At 40.8% G+C, this 20,787-nt stretch overlaps 1 protein-coding gene across 3 annotated transcripts in view; it reads left to right on the forward strand.

The window, feature by feature from the left end:
- Positions 1–132: 132 nt before the first annotated feature.
- Positions 133–20,787, forward strand: part of KCNH1 (potassium voltage-gated channel subfamily H member 1) — a 184,780-nt gene continuing 164,125 nt past the window's right edge. For all 3 annotated transcript variants that reach the window (XR_003527419.1, XR_003527420.1, XM_027641626.1), the window contains exons 1-3: positions 133–253; positions 12,396–12,519; positions 12,765–12,871. Coding sequence is in view for 1 of the 3 variants with exons in the window: in XM_027641626.1 (XP_027497427.1) it covers positions 181–253; positions 12,396–12,519; positions 12,765–12,871 (304 nt within the window). In the remaining 2 variants the exon portion in view is untranslated. The remainder of the gene's footprint in view (positions 254–12,395; positions 12,520–12,764; positions 12,872–20,787) is intronic.

The raw sequence follows: 20,787 nt of genomic DNA on the forward strand, positions 1-20,787 counted from the left end.
GGCGCGGGGCTGCGGTGCGCGGGAGGCGGCGGCGGGAGCGGCGGTGCCGCACAGCCGCGGGTGCCGGTCCCGGCGGAGGCATGAGGAGCGCGGGGCGGGCGGGCGGCGGCGAGGCAGAGCGCGGGTCGGCGCGGCCCTGAGCGGAGCCTCCGCGCCGCGCTGCGCTCCCGCAGAGCGACTATGGCCGGGGGGAGGCGAGGGCTGGTGGCGCCCCAGAACACGTTCCTGGAGAACATCGTGCGAAGGTCTAACGGTAAGGGGGGCACCGCGGGCGAGCTCTCGCCGGGGCGAAGCAGCCCCGCCGCGCCTTCGGCGGGGGCACCGCCGGGCGGTTCCGCCGGAGCGGCGCATCCAGGTGCGGGAGCCCGTGCCGGCTGCTCCGCCCAAGTCCTGCGGGGAGTCCCCAGCCCGGGCGGCGGGGCTCGGGCTGCAGGTGCGCCGGCACGGCGGGGCGGACTGAGAGACCCGATGGCTGCGGCGGGAGCGCCAGACCCGGGGCGGGGGGCGCGGGGCGTCGGGGCCGGCGTCGGCTCCGGCCGGGGAGAAGGTGCGGGGATTCAAGATGGTCTCTGGGCACGGAGAGCCCGGGGCGGGGGCATCAGCGAAAGCTGCCTGCCCCGGTTGAAATGGAAGGTTTGTCATAAGTGAGGAGAGAGTTTGCCATTTTGAGGGCTGAGGGCAGATATTTCTTTTTTTTTTTTTTTTTTTTTTTTTTTTTCCTAGTACACTGTAACCAGGTCTGTCTCTTGGAAAACTGCGGAGTGGAAAATGCCTCGAATTTCACAATTGCATGCAAATATGCATTAATGTTATCCAGATTCTTTCACTTAGGGACTTACCAAAGGCTGTTCCTCAGTGAGCCGGGGACCATGCAAGCGTTCATGTATTTGTTTAACCTAGGCATGTGCATTTCTTTTAAAGAACCGAGTCTAAATTGTGCCATTTTTAATGCTTCCATTGACTTCAATGGGGTTACTTAAGGGATTACAAACTTGTAGTATGGTTGAGAATATGCAGGATCAAGCTCCTTTTGAAGACAAGACAAGTTAATTAATTAAAAACATAGTCAGTTTGTTCTGATAAGGCAAAGACAATTAACCCTCTTGATAAGCAGCTGAAAACTCAAATGATCCCAAGAATGGTTTTCAATTTTTTTCCAATTAGGCAGTATTATTGGAGAAATAGCCTTTGATAAGACCATATGTTCATATAAAATTGTGAGGCTCCTTTTACAGGTTATTTCTCTCTGCAACTTTCCTGTAGAAGGGAAGGAGTTGGAAGCTGCATTCTGGAAAAAAATGCTCACCAGTCTTACAGTGAATCTTGCACTTTTTTTTTTAAATGAATGTTACATTTCATCACGTTCAGACTGCTTCTCTAATCTTCCAACAACAGTTATCAAAGGCTTTTCTTAAAAGTGTCTTGACTTTGTAGATTATTTCCTTCATTAAAAACCAGTTTTCTCTTTTGGCTTTCAGTGTCAAAGCCTTGATGCAATAAATCAGTTGAGGCTTGGAGATGGGGGAATCATGCAGCAGAAGCTCTGCTCTGTTTCTTCCTCTCTTCTCCCATTATTAAGAAGGTGTCATAACACAGTGTGGTGCTAGACAGCACAGGTAAAATGACAGTAGGTCGTTTCCAAATTCTCAGCAAGTCCTGAGGGCTGTAATCCACAAAAGTTTTTACACTAAGCTTGGTAGGAAACAATGCACAGTTCAGATGTGTTAGGAGAACCTTAGGGGAGTGACTTGAGTTTAGAAGCCCATTTCTTCTATAATGTACCTTGCAGTTTTTGTGGACCCAGTCCAGCTTGGCTGTAAATGTGATGCTGTCACATACAAATGCTGTATGAATTAGTTCTGAGGTGTGACCGTCAGTCTCATTAACCTGTCTCTTTCAGGAGGCAAGAATAGACTCCTTTCTCTCCTCATGAGGCAGGGCTGTGCTGACCAGCATGGGGGTAGTATGGAAACTCGCAGATTCCTTGTTGCCTGTCTTGTCTTGGCCTGTCTCCTTGGCCATTGAGATGATTTGGGATGCCCACAGGATAAGTGTTTAAATGGGCCCATAAAACTTGAGGTTTGGCTCCCCTTTCTTGGTTTTGTTCAATTGGGTAGTAATGTGACCCACAATGAAACTATCTAGACCATTTGGGATTGGCTAAATAAAGCTTGGGCTTGTTGTCAAACTATATTTGCTGGCACATGCAAGCAAGTTAAGTAGTGCCAACAGATATTGAGTTCATATAGATATAGGAATGTTCCTAATTTCGGGAGGATTCTCTTTGAAAGGAGAGGAATTTGGTCATTGAACAGAAATATGTACTGAATAAGTGCTTCACTTAAAGGAACTTGTATATGATATACATATCGTCAGTCACAGGTGAACTGAGGAAAGCATTTTCTTGCAATGTGTTATATTTTGGGGCAAGGGGTGTTAATTCTGAAAGAGGCTGCATGGCAATAAGAGAAGAATTGGCATGCAGCCTCTTTTGGAAGCATTGCTTTAAGGACAGCACTAATTATAGCGTTTTTTACTGGTAGTTTAACAAGGAATTCTTTGGACAGCCTTTCATATTAGATGTGGGACTGGTAAGCTGATGCACGTTTAATGGCTAACGGTAGTAGAGTGTATGCAGGCATGCGAGTTCAGACTTTTTCCATTAGGGTTAATATTTTGCTCATGTTTATATCACACCATCTGCAGCAAGATTCACTTCAAACTCCTTTAGTCTGAATCATCTGCTTTAGAGTTACTAGGGATGAGTTTCTTCTTAGGTTGCAAATCTACTGAGATGGGTTCTCGTGCACTGAATGCAAGCCGAAGGAGCTGTGCTAGGGTTAGAAGCTGCACAGTACTTCTTTCCCACACATTGGAGTAAAGAAGGAATTGAGAATTTCTCAACCCACCTCGGGATAGGATAGCCTTATGTCAGCACACACAGGAAGGAATACATTAAGTGTCATCTTTCTAGACTTGTGGACCTCATCTGGTCCTCTGTGATTTTATCTCACAAGAACATCTTTTGGATGAAGTGTGAATTTTAGATTTGTTCCTCTTTGAAGTGAGGGACACAATAATTCTAATTTCTTGTATTTAATGTTTAAAGGCTGTGTTTCTTTACTAGCCATGCAGAGCTAGAAAAATAAATGTTGCATGCAGTGCTTGGTTGACAAAAATTTGTTTGAAGCATTGAAATATTTAAAGATCAGAACACCCACTGGGACAGAAAATGAGCCCATGCTGTAAAACAGTGCAGTATATAAAGAATCAGTAGCCCCTGATGATTACTGCTAATGTGGTATTAATGTTTTTCTTGGTAATGTAATACATCCAGAGTATACAAGCACTATAATAATAACAGTTATAAACTTGGATCATGGCCAGGGCACCCAATTCAAATGGTACAATACATTGTAGAGAATACTAATTCTTTGTGATATTACGATGCTTTATCAATAACTGAAGGCAAAACCAATTCTCAGTTTATGTAAATGCCAGCTGGTTTCTTCAGTCCTTCCTTGGTCAAAATTCTCACTGAGATGTGTGATAATTGTGCATGTGTAAGGATGGCAAAAGTAAGCCCTGTGTTTACAGGGCTCTGGAATTTCAATGGAAGTCACAGATGCTTTTTTGATTTATGGACAAAATGAGGAGGTTGGAAGAAGGGGAAGTTAGAAGGCATAAGACTTTGTGAATTTAGTTTTGCTTTCACTGAGTCTCTTGGGAACACCCTGAAGAGATGTCAGGTGTGGAAGCAAACCTGCACCTTTTGATGGAGAATGCAGAGAGTTCCCTGTAGAGGGAAAGAAAAAGCACCTTCAGACACAGATTCCGAGTATAACAGACATTTCCATGATTTATGACATTGCTTTCATTAGAGACTCTGAAGTCCCAATACAATAAACATTTTGCAACCTGGGCATGCTAGCCTTGTACCATCAGCTTAAACCTGGGAGAGAAATTAACTTTATTGTGAACACTTCTGAAACTGAAATAGCTGTTTTTATGTTCAGTCAGAGAGAAATGCAAAGAAACTTAACAGAGAACAAAGAACAAAAACGAGTAACAAAAACGAATAACATGCTAATTTAAATTAAAAGTGTGCAAGGGATCCTTAACCTGACGGTGCTGTGTCTGCTGCAGTCTGGCTCTGTCTGCCTACCCTTCAAAATCTAAAGCAGTAAGCAGTGTGGCATGGAGATGCAGACCTGGCTGCAGCTGATGTGATTTGGGTGCAGAAGCAGCAGAGTAGGTTGTGCTTCCCTGAAGGTAGGGTTTGGTGTCTGAAGTGTTGTGGGTTTAGCTGCTTTCAGGCTATTGAGCTGTTATGTTGGTAAGGAACACATATTTAACGTGACAACCTCTGCATCACTATTCCATAGGAGAGGCACCAAGGGTAGGCAGATGCCGGGTATCACCTGATACCACTGCAACACCTTCAGCAAAGAGCATCAGTGGTCAAGAAAATATTTTCATACTGACAACAGGACTGCTTTTGCTGAAATTAGCAAGCACATTTGTGAGGTGGAGTATTCTTTCCTGTTTTGATAGAATATGTTTGGTTTCCTGACAGTTCATAAATTTCCATAATTTTCGATGAATCTTTAGGCAGCACTGGGTGAAATTCATTATTTGCAGAGGAACAGCTCAGAAGCCTGGTGCTGCAGGTAAATGACATCCTAGTTTGGGTCTGCTGAATAGGGAAATGCATTTTAGTGTCTGTTTTGGACATGAAAGTATTGAAAAGGACAAAGTTAACTGCATAGGGAAGGACAATATTGAGGTATTCCTTACGAGGTGCAATGTCTGCGATGTCAGCTGTCAAATGGGCTGACTTGTAAGTCTGTAGCAGATATACAGGAGGTTTTCTGCTCCATGCTGGCTGTTTAAAATCTCATCCACCTTCCAAACTTCAGTGGGTTAATTTCAGCATATCCCCCCTCTTCCTCCCATTGTAATGGAATAGAGGGATCTGGCCTGGAGAATGCTTCTCTTCTCTTGCACGAAAAGCTCTTTGCCAGAATGACACCTTGCAAAAAGTGCATGGGAAGCTGTTGGATCAGTACTAAGATGGTGCTGTATGTATAGAGTGCCTTTAGCTGAAGATTTTGTTTCTCTTTCATTAGTGTGACTTGCCCTGTGAAAGGCAAAGTGGATGTTATCCTCTACAAATCTGGCATCCAGTGATTGAACTTGAGTCTGTATCTTTTTGCATCTAATCTCGAAATGCCCAATTTCTTCAAGATTTACTGTAAAATCACTTTTGTCTCAGTAAAGTCTGCAAGCGTAGGTCTGTCTCTTGGCATTAATTAAAACAAGACATTTCTCCATAAAAGCAGCAGACCTTCAGAAATTGCAAGGGCACAACTTGCAGCTTCCTCATTAAGGACATTTTCCCAAATAGAATGAAACAGAGGGTTTTGTTACTTCCTGATCTTCCTTCTTTTCTGTGTTAACAATTGTGGAGACTCATATATTTTCATCCACGCTTTTCATGTAATTGGTCAGTACACTGAAATATCTTTTGACTTTTTTTTTTCCCTCAATATCACTTGAATTGAATATAATTTTTTTTCTGGCTTTTACTAGGCCAGAAGTCTAGTTTTATGTGAGCACTTTTATGCATTTAGAAATGTAAGACCTGATTTCCTTAAAATTGCTTTTATAGATTGCAAGAAAAAAAATGTTCAACACAGAGATGATAGGTAATGTGCTTTAAAATTAATGTTCTGAAAGCTCAAGAAGTTCTACTGTGATAATTCAAAATATCAATCAATTTCTACATTAAATCCTAGAACAAGATTGTAAAGCAAATCTTAATGAAACCCATTCATTGGAGAATTTGTTAATGCACTTTTGAAATACGTATAGATAAAAGTGAGCAGGGAGTAAAGTCTCGTCAAATGCTTTTAAGGCTATAATCAGTAAATCAAATGGCTTCTTTAAACTGAAGAAAGATTCATATAATCAGTGCAACTAAAGCATGAGTTTTCCTGGATTAGTTTTAAGATCAGATGAGAGGGGAAAAAAACCCCTGACCAACTGAATGATGAAGTCTCGCTGCTAAACAATGTTTTTGTTCTTTAATAAGAGTGGTGCAATGTATGATTCTTAGCAACTGAACTTTCTAATTTCTAAAAATTATCTAATTATCTCATGATAATGTCACATTTGTGTGAATGTTGTGTTTGGGTTTTGTTTTTAATTGTTGTTATTGTTAGTTCCTCAGAATGGACACTACTTCAAGGGTAGGTGAAGAACTGTGCTGTGCACAAAATGCATATGGCGGCTTTGGTGCACTTGTAGTGCAATTTCAGCTATTCTTGTTCCATTATTCTTCAGTAATTGGTTTAATTTTTTAAAAAAATACAGATAACGATGAAGATTTTACAGCTACTAATGTTGGAAAGATATTATTTTCAATTTGAAATTTTCTCATGGTAGAGGCCTGCAGTAAAATATTTTCTATAACAATCCAAAGTAACAAATGTTGAGATGGAACCAGTAGTTTTTATCTATACTACTGGTTGCAATTAACATTCATTTTCTATAATGACTTAAACTGAGTCAGTTGAAGCTATTGTTTTAGTTAGTGTCTCTCTTGTTATTTGTGATAAATATGATGAAATATATTTTTTAATAATTCTTTTCAACCTGCACTTGCACTATGTCCTGGAGTACACAAGACAGTTTAAGTCATATTTAAATACGCATGAAATGCCTGCTTTAGAGGATTGTGTTTGTGCTTTGGCAACCAAGGAGCTTTTACATCCATTTTTGTTTCTGTGAAGTAAATTAATATAGAAAACATGTAAGCCCAAATGAACCTATCTGTAGGGTTTTATAATAGCTTTTTTGTATTAGACTGAGGCTACAGCTTAAAAATTTTGACCTCAGTATTAAGGATGTACAATTTTGAGGCCACTATATCATTATTCTGTAGAGAGATGAAGGTGTTCAATGGAATGCATAAACAACTATGCAATTCCACTCTAGGAATGAAATCAAGAGGATACTGTGGATGTGAGTATCCTTGTAACACCAATGACTTCTACAGGAGGATGTGGGTGGAAAAGCAGAATTTGTTCTTCTTATTCTACCATATGAATGGTCTTTCTGTCATTTGAGCAAGTCTGTACTTGCTTTGACTACAGTTACAGCACTTTTCGTTAAGATGAAAATGTAGTTGGTCTCTGAAGTGCAAGCCTCGAATCCCATGTAAGCAAAGAAAGGATTGAATAAGTACTTGAAATTCAGTTTGACTTATTTTTACTGACTGAGGGCCATATTTTGATCTCTGCAGTTACATTTGAACAATGTAACTAATCAGTCTGACTAAATGCTTCTGTTTCCTTTTTTTTTTTTTCAAATCTAAGACTAAACATGAACAAAAATTCATACATACCTATCCTTTGGTAGCAATTTTGACAGGCCTACATAGAAACAAAGTTTGATTTCCTTGTACTGGGAAAAAAAATTAAACAGAAGTGAAGCAGTGTCTCTTTTCCCCATGTCTGAGTGATGCTGTTTGTGATAGAAAGTCACAAATTTGTGAATAGTAGAATTGTTTGGATGTTTGTCTGCCCCTTATTCTTAAACTGGCTGTGACATAGCACCTGTGCAGCTTTGTGCCCAGCTAAGGGGGCAGTAGCTAAGGAGGTTGTATCTCTCCCACTATTCTCAGTGACCACGAGTAGGGTAAGAAACATATGTACTCAGCAGTTCTTCTAGTTCTGCCGTAGAAGTGATTTGTGCTTGGTAATGCTAGGGGTCTAGGTTTGCTCCGCTCGAGATCCATGAGAGGAGTTTGAGACTTGATAAAAAGTGACCTGCTGGTCTCAGTAACCAGTGCTATGCAGGAGGGCAATTCCTATTCTGTCGGAGACGGATGGGAGAACTAGGAAGTTTGGTGAGGAGCAGGTCTTCCCACCACAGTGAGCCTGGATTTCCCTTCACTGAGAGGGGGATAAATTAGGAGCAAACCTTTTGAGTTTTGTATTTGTGTGCTGACTGTGGGGAAAAGATATCAATCTATTTAAATTACGTTTGTGCATTACACAAACATGAGCACACTTGTGGGAGCTTTGACAGACCCACATATGTGATGGTGCAGTGGGCAGCAGCCTTTGTTATCACCAAGGTCTGCACTACAAATCCCTGAGCAGAGGTTTCCCCTTGGCTTCCTCTGTGCAGTGAGGGAACGTGTCTGGCAGTCCTGTGAGAATATGTCTGGCTACTGGTCTCTGACATTCTGCCAGTGTGTCCCAGAAGAGGACCCGTGCGTCACTGAAGGGACAGGGAAGGCAGAACTGGTGGGCTGGCCTGTGGAACAAGGTGGGGATCTGGGCTTGGCAAGGTCTGCCTTACAGGAGAGGCTGGGATGCAATGGGTGTGAATGTGTAGCTGTGCAGAGGAATGGTTGGGAGGAAGCACTTGCTCCATGATCTTGCAAGGAGGTGACCTCTCCTCAGCCAGCTAGTTCTGGCCAGACACATGTCTATGAGTGCATCTTGTCTTCAGGCATTTTGGAAGTTTGAGCTGATGGACAGTTTTGGTTAAACAAAGCACTATATATAACATAGGATTCAGTAGATACATTAGTTTTAGTGAAGAGTTGTTCTAGAGACTTGCTATTGCTGTTGTTAAAGGACCAATGTTATTTGGGAAGACATTTTCTGATTCTTCTGTAATGGTTTGTTTTCTGAGTGGGGGAAAGTACTGTTTTCAGTGACTGAGTGAAATCCATTCTTACATTTTGGAAGGAGTTAAAATGTTTTTCTGGGTGCTTTAAAGCAGCCACATCTACTTTAAAGTGATAATCCAAAACAGATCTGACGTTTGAGTGTGTAAAGGCTGACATGAGGGTGCACTGCAGTGAGCAGAACTGACCTGTAGAAAATGCAGACTAGAAAATATGAAGTGAGGCACTTCACAAAAGAACAGGTGCTGCAGGCTCTCATCCACAGAAGCCTGCCCTACTCATGCAAGTAACTGTGCTGCCTTTGTGGTGCTGTAGTTCTTACTTGTGTTTCTGGAGCACGATGTGCTTTGTGTTGCAACACTACCTGTTTCCTTGCCTCCCAGTGGTCTTGCTCAGACTGTGCCACATGCAACAGAACCCTAGGTCTTTTACATGAGCCTGCCGTCTCCAGTTCTTGCTCAGTTCATCCTGGAGCTCATAAGAAGGGCCAATGATGCTTACAGCTTCTCCTTGGGACAGGCAATACTGCTAATCCAATTGCCATTGTGATAGAAATTGATTTCCTGGTAAGGGAGTCCATTGAGTCCTTTCAAACAGGTGCCTAAAGTCACTAAATAGTTTGAGTACTGGAGCTATTACATGTCCATTTCATCAGTGTCTCTGAAGAGACTTTAGCAGTGGATTTCTTCACGGTCCTCCCAATCAACTCATTTCCTGGCCTTTTTGACCCACTTGTGAGTCCCCAAGAGGCTCTTCCCTGTGATGCTCAGAGTTCACTAGAGCATCCCTCATGCTTGTTGTGTAACAAAGCCACAGCTGTTTCCTGGCCTCTGGGACCCTGTGTCCCTGCGGATGGAGTGGCAATATTTGCCTCACTGGATGTTGTCTAATATTTTCTTATGTTAGGAACAATTTTTTAACAGATTATGAGCTGTCTCCAAGCAGCACATTGTCAAGAACGTCAGTGCAATTGAATGTAAATGATAGCAATGAGGACAGCCCTTCTACCTCTGGGTTATCTGTCAGAATAAACTATACAGGGGTGTTATAAGTGGGAGTCCTTATTTTATGCTGTGTCTTGCCAATGTTCACACAGGCTTAACACCGTTGTCAGAGACACTCTTTCTGAAGAGATGCAGTACATTTGTCAGGTATGTAAAGCCTGGATCAAAGAAAGGTGAAGATGCATGAAGTGGGAACTAGCTGGAAGGGAGAGACACTTAGGAAACAGTGGGATTGGCAAAACCTCTGTCTTGTTCTTTGAATTGTTTGGTGCCCAAGATTTTTTCTTTAAAGCTTTGTAGGTACATAAAGATCTCTCAAATTGCTTGTAACTCACAACTAAGCCCAGCCTGGACTCTCTGATGAAACATTCTACCTCCACCTCCCAGAGAGGCTCACCCAGTGTAGACTAACAGGGTTGCCTACTAGGAGTGCATAAAGTACAGTGGTCAAGTCACACTGACTTAAAAACTCATATGGTGAGGACGTTGACATCTGTTCTCTTTGGTAGCTTGATAATTAGTCATTCAGGAGCTGAAATAAAGGCTGAGCTTTCATTGCACTCAGGTAGCCCTGCATCTTGTAGGAGAATGCCCTAAATGCTGTTGGAGGAGGGAAATGTGTGGATGGTTTCTGTGCATCCTTTGGAAACTGCCAGTCCAAAAAAGTGGGGGCTTCAATGGGCCAAAATGTAAGGAAGTGGGAATGTGATTCTTTAGCTTCTGCAGTAATGGCAAAGAATCTTTGTATTCTCTGTGAGACCTGGGCTTATGTTGAAATATTAGGTATTGTAAGTAATATAGGAAAGGGGAAAAAACCCAACCTTAAAATATCCCCCTTTTCCCATTGTATTCTGTGGTTTAACTTGGACAGGTTTCTATTTGTTGTGTTAATTTTTTCAGCTCTCCTCTCCATCACTACTCACAGAGCATCTAACTACAAAGTCTTTGAGAGCCAGGCATCTCGGGGCTAGACTGTTGCAGTCTCACCATTTGGTGCTTAAATCCTCTTTTGGACTTAGTTTTTTGCTTTTACCTATAAAAAGGGGGCAAGAGCACTGTTGTACCTCACAGAAGCATTGTAAAGCTAGATAAAAGTAGGATTAACACAGTGATGACCATCAAAACTGTGCCCTATGTAGCCTTCAATAAAAACAAAAAGATTATTTATCTGAAGACAGTGAGGTTTAAGTGAAAGGCAGGCAAATGCTTAATAGAAACTCTTTAGGAAACGGAGCGAAGGGAAAGTTACCTTTTGAGAAGGGGAGACAGTGGGAAGGAATTAATGCATGAAATAACACTGTTCAGATCAGGGCAGGACCTGGCCTAACATTTGTATTTGCATACTTTTTTGTCATTTTTTTGTACTTCCTGATGAAATTTAAAAATATCCTAAGACAATATAACACAGTGTTTATAATAGATATTCAAAAGCACTTGCTTAAGCAACGAGAAATGACAGCTTATTCTTGGGAGGGGGTAAAAGACGTGTAATGTTTTTGGAAGAAAGTACTTCTTCCGAAGAAGAAAGCAAAAGCTATGGTATTTAAAAGAGGCTGTGAGAAACAAAGCAGCTGAAATGTCCTGAAGTTATATTACTGGTGTGTTTCATTCTAAAGAGTGTATCAAGATACACTTAGTCATGCTTATGGAATTGACCAATGGATTTAGATAGTTACATTAGATGTTTTATTTAAACCCACTTGAAGTTTGCAATGGGGTGAAAGATATTAAAGAGGAAGTTAAAATAAACAGAACTCTTTACAATTAATAGGTAAAATGTCTTGCCTGTGGTTGTAGGAGGCACTAATGATGACTATGTAGGTTTGAGCAGTTAGGGGCAGATCCTGAAAAGTAGACAGTGTGGTAGACTCCCTTAAAGGCTCCCCTTAAATATGAATGCCTCTTGATCTCATGTAACTGCCCAGCCTTTCTTTCAAAAGCCAGAGAGTCTTTGCAGCTGGGAGAAGAGCCACCACCTCCTCCTGCCTGCCAGCACTGAGGCAGCAGCAGTGCTGTCTGTCTTGGCACAGGTGTAGTTTTGAGATAGCAGTCATAAAAAACGTGTCATGGGCAGATCCAGTGAGAATGGAGGTGTGAATCCTGCTTAGTTTTTTTTCTTACTGATTGAAACTCCTTCTGGCTTGTATTGCAAACAGAAAGTTCCTTCTACTGGTGTAAATGCTAACCTTGGTTCTTGGGTATCTCATTGGGCGTGCTGTGCTCTACCCCTCACACATGAAGTATTTGACCTTGTGTGGCCACCAGTGAAGGGAATTGAGAGCAGCCACAATGTCTGCATTCAGGGAGGAGAAATATTGCTCATGTGTTGGCTTGGCCACTGTTAGAGGCTTCACATTCAATCCGAGTGTCATGGATCCGTGCATGTGGCACAGAGGGAATCTGTCTTCTGTCAAGAGATGAATTTTACCCGCTTGATCATCATGTGTTTTATTTGCACAAACCCATCCTTTTAGGCTTTTATACTTTTGTAAAAGTAATTAATACTTTTTTAAAAATAAGAATTTACTTAAAATTAAAACCAGGAATAATACTGTTGATTGCAGTGGGAATATCTGGGAAAAATTGTACAGGGACTGAAGCAATTGGTACTGAGTCCTGAAATGGGTATTTTCTCTAATGCAACCATAGCCTTGTCTAATGTCTAACTGATGTGCTTTTTCAAACAGATACTAATTTTGTCTTGGGTAATGCCCAGATAGTGGATTGGCCCATTGTCTACAGCAATGATGGATTTTGCAAGTTATCGGGATATCACAGAGCAGAAGTTATGCAAAAAAGCAGCACCTGCAGGTATTTGAGAACAGATTTATTTTCTGTTAAATAGCTTGTAGTGTTGTGCTTGTTGCTTGAGGAGAAAAGTAATCTGTTTATTCCAGTTTTGTCTTTTATCTCTTGGGGCTACATCTGTCGAATATGCTTTCCAGGTGAAACAAAATCAAATAAGAACTATTTCTAGGGGGTCCTTTTCACACTGTAAAAAAATTGCTTTGTGTCTTTTTTTAGTATCTGACTTGAATTTCTTGCTTTATTTGCAGTTTTATGTATGGAGAGCTGACAGACAAAGATACAATTGACAAGGTCCGGCAAACATTTGAGAACTATGAGATGAACTCCTTTGAAATCTTGATGTACAAGAAGAACAGTAAGTAATTGATTAGTTTGTTCATTAATGTAGGTGGGTAAAGTTGTTTTAAATTACAGTGTAAACTGCAATTCTGTCAGCCTGGAGAACTGTGCTTTATCTAGGGCTAAATGAGCCCCAGTTCTGCCACTTGATCTAGAAGGGAGAAATGAGAACATTAGAGATGAAAATCACTCAGGGAGGCAGAGGAAGCTCTCTAATTTGTTCTGACGTTTAGAGTAATTTGTGTATGATGCTTTAAGACAACACTGAAGAGTCCATCAGCAATGATAATACACAAGTTAGGTTTGTGCAAATAGTTTCTGCTACAGAGAACATACTTTTTCAATTTTTAAAAACTTGATATAGCAAAGCCAGTATTCAGTAGTTTTGAAACAAGCTGAAAGTTTGCATTCTGTAACTTAATTTCCTCTTAACAATTTTGCCTTCTAATCATGAAACTGGTACTGCCTGTGTACAGGGGAGGGGATCTTGCAGAAGCATCCTGCTAGCAGCTTCTTCCCATTACAGCTCTGATGATCGTTTTGATCAGTTCCACATTAGTGGGCACGGGGGACTTTAACTACAAAATGTAACTCAAACTGCTGTGATGTAATCTTTGACAGTTAACCTCATTGCTGCATTGTTTCTTGTTAGACCAGTTTTCTGGGGAAGTGTTATCCAATCTATCTGTGTGTGTGAGTCATTGGTATTTCTTTTGGAATGACCAGGTAGTACTGATGGAGTTTGGTGAGAGAAACACAGGCACTTCACAAAGGCCAAAAGATAATACTTATGTATGCTAGTGCTGATCTCTGGATATGTGGAGCTGCTTGTTTTCTATCATAATTAAACTGTTCTTTTAACAGGTGTTGACGCCAAAGTACATGGAGTTGGTTTTTGTTGTCTTTCAGAGAGGAAAAAAAATCCCTGAGAAATTTTTATTTTGTCTCTCTTCTAGTCTTTTTCTTCTCTTTTCAGCCTCTTGAAAGCATCATGACTTTAAACATGATGCTGTTGCTCAGGACTCTTCTGGAGCACAGTTTTGCTGGTCTAACTCATTTTGAAAGCTGTATGCACTGTCTGAATGGCCTTGTTTGGTTCTCCTGCCTTCAAAGTTTACCTGTTTTTAAAAGCTGATTTCTGTTCCTAGCTTACTGGCCATGGGGACCATGTGCATCTCATATCTATGCATCCAAAGCCAAGTAAATAAGCTGCAGTCATGGGATCTAGGAGGGTCTGAAATTCTCTCTTAGTTAATAATGACTTGGCACCAAGAGACTATGCAGCTACTCTTCTGTTGTTGCTGCAGCATATGGCCTGCAGTAGAGCCTGGGGCCTCTCTGTCTTTTATGCAGATTTAAAGCAAGGTAACCACTGAGTGAGGAATGTTTCCTGCCCTGCTGTGCACTTCCCTGAGGAGAGGCAGCCTAGAACAAAGTCCAGCTGTGCAGTAGCTGTGTTGTGTGACATGCCAAAAGACAGAGCTGCAATGGTTCTGCTCTATGCACAGAGGGTCACGGGCATGGGGAAAAGGAAAGCACGGTTTGCTTTTAAGTTTAACAAAACGCAGGACACTTAATGTTTGCTAGATTTGTAGCTTTAGAGATACATTAACTACTGTTACAGAGACTGCCTAATAACACTGGAGAGTTGTAGTTGAAAAATATCAAAAAGGGAATATCCTGCAGCTTTTTCTCAAAATAAGCCACATCGTAGAAAAATACTGTCATATTTAGCAGTCACTGATCACCCAGACTGCTAAGTGGCCCTTCCCTTGTGGTCACCTTACTTCTGCCTGCAACTATGGCAGCTGCCAGCTGAGGTAATGAACAGGATTGGTTTCAACCTGCTCTCAGTTTGAAGGTTTTGGAGAGGACCCTGAATTTTTTTAGACATCTTTTTTTCCTGGTGTTTATTTCTTCTGTTTTGCCTCTCTGTTCTTTCCTCATTCTATTTTTCTTCTTCAAATTAGCCAGTAAAACAGACAGGAAATAGATTTCTCCTATTCCTTACTTGTCTACTTGCTCCTTATAAACTAACAGTCATGATAAACAGCAAGTTTTTCTTCCATTTTTTGAGTTGTTCGACAATTGGTCATTTTCTACAATCTGCACATTTAACATAATTCTGGCTGTTTTAAAAATACAGTCTCTGTCCTTTTGGAGGAAAAAAGAAAAACAAACTAGGAGTTTTGAGTTAATTTTCTGCCTTCATCTTATTCGCATTTATGGGTGCTGTCTCTACCCTGACTTCCCTTTCTTTGTCCAGTCTTCCCCCATCCAAAGGTGACTCTATTCCCTATTTTCAGAACTTGATGTTAAGGTGTCATAGAGGTTTGATGGTTCCTTGGGCTAGGCCCTTGATTACTTAGCAGATATGTGACAATCATTGTTATTCTCTGGAATAATTGCTTCCCAGAAATGCAGAGCTCCTTCAGGATAATTGGAAGCAATTAGAGCAAGCAGGTGCACAGACACCAGATTTTTGTCATTGTTGTTTTGATGCCATCCAGTTGCATTCAGTGGGGATTCATGGTCATACCTGGAAAGAAGCAAAGCAAAAGCTTTCTTTGGTCTGGACTGCAAAATGACAACAGACAGGTTGACAGTAATTTCACATGAAAGCTTCAGTTCCATTGTTTGATTAGATGTGAATGTACAGTGATGCTTGAAGTATTGTTTATTTTTGTATGGGAAATCAAAACATTGCTAAGTCTGAAATCAGTGGAAATAAGTTAACTTACACTGAGGAAGGGTACAGCCAAATGTATTTAAAATATTTTTTATCTAGCCTTAGTCATATCTTACCTTATCTGAATTGATGCAGTTTACACATCTAACTTCTTATGAGACTTTGAAAGCCATTTGTTAGGTTTTTATGCTTTATGGTCAGCCTTGTGGATTAAAAATGGCTGAGTAAATTAAACTTGGATGTTCCTTGTCTAGTTTTACATCTACAATGTAGGTCTGGGTTACAAGCAGTGCAAAAGCAGGCTTGATCTATATGCACTTACTTCCATTATTAAAGAAGTAAATTTTTGGTAAGAATACAAATTTACTTGCTTCTGTCTGCTTCTGAAGAGGTGGTGCCCATTTGAAATCTAACCCCCTTTTCTATCCAGTACTTGATCTACTTCAGTGGAAGAATATCTGAAGTGAGGTGAACTCTTCAAAACTAAAGTACATCAGGAGTTACAGAGAGTCTTCAAGTGTCCCCTGTCTGAGCAAAGGCATCTCCATTGCTTATGGTCTGCAGCTGTGCTGCAGAGAGTCTTAAGACACCTTTTTTTTTTCTCAGAGATTTGCTACAAATGGGGGCCAGCAAAATGCTTGCCAAATTGCTGGTTTGGCTGTAGGTAACTGTTTTGCACACTGCAAAGTAATTTGGTTAATCAATAGCTCTTTGCTGAGTAGATATATTATGGTTATAGTCCTAAAGAGTGGTATTGACTTTCAATTTGTACTGGGGTTCACTTCCCTGGTTTCTGGGTGCTTGAATGTTAAACAAATTTAACACCATGAATATTTGTATGGGGTTTTTTTTGTTTGTTTAATTTTTAAAAAAAATTTATTTTAACATGTACGCCATGTTCTCCCCCCACCTTCTTCCCTCAATGCATTAGAAAGCTTTTAGATATCAGAGAATGACAAATAAGCCCAAAATAGTGATCTGGGAGATTCTATTTGCATTTTTCTTTAGGACCAGTGCTTTCTATAGAGGTTAAAAACCAAACACCCCCATCCTAACTTATGGGGAGCAAAATTCATTTCAAGGTGGTAGACCTGTGATTGCCCACCGCTAGAAGGAGAGTTTCTTATAACTGTTGCTGCTTAATACCATTTAAAACCATTTATATGGTGTGTGCTATGCCTCTAGCAGAGTGTCTCCAGATGGAAAACTTTGCTAAACCATATCATTGCATAGGACCAGAAGCAGGAAAGAATGGGGGTGTTGGAGTCAAGTGACATGTATCCTCCTGGGCCTCTTGTTGAAATCTAGCTCCGTATTTGTCAAGCAGTGTGCACATCTGCATCTCCTGTGAAATCCATCTGTGTGAGTTCAGTTACTTTCAGCAAGGTCAGATCTAAGTATTTTTGATTCATAAAACTGGTAATTCCCACTGATCTTGTCAAATTCAAATGTGTTGGGAAGCAAGACCTGCTGTCATTTCCTCAAACATATACAGAACAGTAAGACTTACCAGTAGTAATCCTTAAATATTTTGTCTGGGTTAAATGGAAAGAAGATTTCAAGACTTTACTGTGCCTTTCTTTTCCTTATACTCACATTTTGTTCTTCAGAGTACTCAGAATCAGGTAAACCATATCAACATTACTGCAGTACAAGGGTGTGTGATGAAGCTTTTTCCTACTATGTTTTTTCAGTGTCATAGAATAACCCTTGTGAGTAGCAATTGCACCTTTGGGGACTAAAATGGATTTTTCCTTATCTTAGCATGTAAAGATCTGACCTTTAGAAGCATTAGCTGCCAGAGCATCCCTGCACCAGATGCAGGAGACCTGCAGGTAACAGCTGTTTAAGTGCTGGGAATGTATTTTAGGATCTATTCGTATTGACACACAGTGGTGAGCTGCATACTGAGTTGGTGTGTTCTTTTTTGGTACCCGCTCTCTGCTCAAAGGTAGAGTCTATAGGAAACTTTTGTGCTTTGTCTTGCAGGGTTAAATGTCACAGGCTTCTCTGAGCACCTAGTTAAAATGTGGGTGGATATTGTGGCTTGCCAAACTCTTTCTGATCACACCTCATCAGCTGGTTCTCTCTTGTGTGATATTGGACAAACTATTTGGTCTGTGTGAGACAGAGAGAAACAGTCTCATACAGAGTACCTGGGCATAAGTGAAACCCCAGAAGGGGTGACTGTAATGGTCAGCCCTGCTGTTTATATAACTGAAGTCCTGCTGTCTGCATCACTGCATGTAGGAGTTGGTGGAGACAGGGCACATGCTTGTATCCTTTCCATTTCCATATTGCTTGACTGTTTACCTTCAGGACAATACCTGTCTGATGACTGGTTTGACTGAGGCATTATCAAGTAATGCAGAGGTTGTGCTTTGAAGAAACTTGCCCCGTTCATTCAGGGCAGTGAAGATGTCAGCTGAGTTGTCAAAATATGTTTGTTTAGTTGTATTTATAAATTAACTTTCGTTTAATTTGTGGAAAGAAAAGTTGTGTGTTGCAGTTTAATTTAAACAATGTGATTTTTGTAGTTTTGAAAAACAGCTGCCCCCTTTGGTTAAATGCATCAAGGTGTGGGTAAAGACCATATTTAAACAGTGATTTTGATTTTTGTTATAATCTATTTTTATTTGACAGGAGAGAAAACTTAGAAGAGGTCAGTGGTATACTCGGGGGAGAAGCTTGAATAGACCTATAAGGTCTCATTCATGTTGATGCTATCAGAGTTTCTGAAGGACCTCAACCAAAGTTAAATAGCTGGTGTTCCTGCTTAGCAAGGGGCTGAACACATCACTGTTGAAATACGCAAAACTGGAAATGGGGTTAGGGAAGAGACAGTAGTATTTATGTTACAGGTGGCAAATTGAAAGGTGTGCAGACATTTACTGTGGTTTAGTCTGGAGAAGACTTGGGATTTGAATCACAGCCCTTAAAATTGTCTTGCCTTTAAGGCACTGTAAGTACTGTGCTCAGGCCAGTGAAGACTATTAAGAGCTACACCTGTTAATTCTGGAATTAGCTACATAACTTTGGTACCACGAGCCAGGCTGGTCCTATGCCTGCTGTCAGACATTGACTGTAGTTTTTTATTTCTTCCCAGTTTTTCATACTGCTTCTCCTGCAGCTTTGAAGTGACATTCCCTTTTCTAGCATGATTGGTCTTATGCCATTAGACAAACTCTGGATTCTTTCACTGTTGATTCCAAATCTAACAGAAGCCAATGTAGCTCATGAGTGTTTACTTCTTTGTTTGTGCACTGGTATTATTGCTGAACTTTACCAGTGAAAGAGGTTGCCAGGACTAACACAAAATATAAATGGAAGTAGATGTATTGTTGGAAACACTGGTAAACACTTTCTGTGTGACTGTACATCAATGCAAACTGGGAAGTTACTCTTGTTTTGCTGTGAGAGCTCTGGAACATGCTGCAGTTCCACTGCCTGAATAACCTATAGGCTGAATCTGAAAATGACATTTTTCATTAAAATGGCCTTGTTTGTGCCTCTTGCCAGTAGTGGTTATCTGGCTGAGCAGGGACATTGGCTTTGACACCAAGAGCATGAGGGCTGCCTGTAGGACATTGAAATTCTAGTTTCCGACCTGATTTATAAGTAGTTTATACTTTAAGCTTTCCTGTTTAGTAGTTAAATAAACTGTTTAATGTTTAAAAAGTAAAATTTTTGTGATAATTAAACCAGTATGCAGGAAAAAACCTGAGCATGGCCACATCTTGGCTGAGCCTTTCAGTGTGTTCCCACAGTTCAGATCCCAGTTCTGCTCTGAAAGATCTCCTCGTTGCGGAGCACTGTGGAAAGCTCATGTAATCCAGCACTGTGAGCGCTCACCTCATGACTGTATATTTATATCCACTTGTCTCCTATTCACAAAATAGATTGACAAGATGTTAGGGAATACACTGCAGGGAAAATACGATGTTGTGGAGGCAGATACGTGGCCTGGCAGAATTTTCCATCTACTTATTTCTGCTGTTGCAGTATTACTGTGTAGATCCAAACTGGAAGATGATTCATGCAGACTGTGCATACCACCTTGATTTTACATTCTACCCTGTTTGTGGCACTCTGGAAATTATAAGGGTACCCAAACAGTGTAATTCAGCAAACACACCTACTTTTATCTGTTGAGGATATCTGGCTCTTTCTTTCAGACTGTGGGGCACAGCACCGAGTTCTACACTTGGCTCTAGATGAAAAAGTGTTCTGTTTTCCTTATTATTATAAACAATGCAGCACAGGAGTGGGAGTCAGGAGAGTCAGAAAGTAAGAACCCTGCTGATAAAGGCTCCTTACCCTGCAGCAGCCTTTAACAGGTTATCAGGAAAAGTCTACATTCAGAACATGTTAGAAAAAACTTGCAACAGCATCCTATAGCATAGTCATAAAGACAAAATGACAGCATGCATCTGGCAAATAGCCAGAATAAGAGGGTGAATTGCATCCTTTCTGTTTCTTTGTTGTCTATAGCATCTTCAAAAGTGCAGTGGTAAGTTTTTATAGCTGTGAGAGGCAGAGATGAAGCTGAGTATGTAATTCAGCTTCAATGCTATGAAGGTTAATACTGTGAACAAAACAATACAAAGTGGTTTTGGGGAGGGGCAAAAAAATCCCTAATCAAAAAAAGTAAGTGCATGGGGATAGAGATCAAAAAGGAAGGCTGTAGATGGAGATCTTGGCTAATTAAAGAGTTGCTGTGTTAGTGAAGAGTGAAGTAGGTAAAATGAAAAGCAATTAGTCACCAAGGAGTCTGTGTAAAAGCAGGACAGATTTGATCAGCCTCAGAGTAGTTCACATGTGAAGATGGGAAAAACAAGTAGGCAAGAAGAAATTGGGATAGGCAATTTTAGGAGCTAGTGAAAAAGGGCTGTTGCTGTCTAGAAAATTGCTGTTGGCTGCTTTGTGGCAGTCTTCTAAGCTCATTAGCAAGTTAGTGATGATTTTGCTGGCACAGTTACTTTCCTGAATCTTTTTTTGCACTTTGCATTTTTGTTTGCTGATAGTTTATCAGAAGGGGTTTTTCAGGAATGATAACTCTTAAAAAAAATGATATATTGACCCTTGAATACTTTCTGACATGCAGGCATGCTTCAGAAATGGCCACCAGTGATTCCATCTGGATTTCTCTGCTTGTTGAGCAGAGGCCTCCATGCATCATATACCCTGCTGTTTATAGAGGTAGCTGTACATATGGCATGGAATCTCAGCCAGGGTTTGAAACT

This window comes from Corapipo altera, unplaced genomic scaffold (genome assembly GCF_003945725.1).
Source record: "Corapipo altera isolate COAL_440 unplaced genomic scaffold, ASM394572v1 48b, whole genome shotgun sequence".
In the NCBI taxonomy this organism is placed as follows: Eukaryota; Metazoa; Chordata; class Aves; order Passeriformes; family Pipridae; genus Corapipo; species Corapipo altera.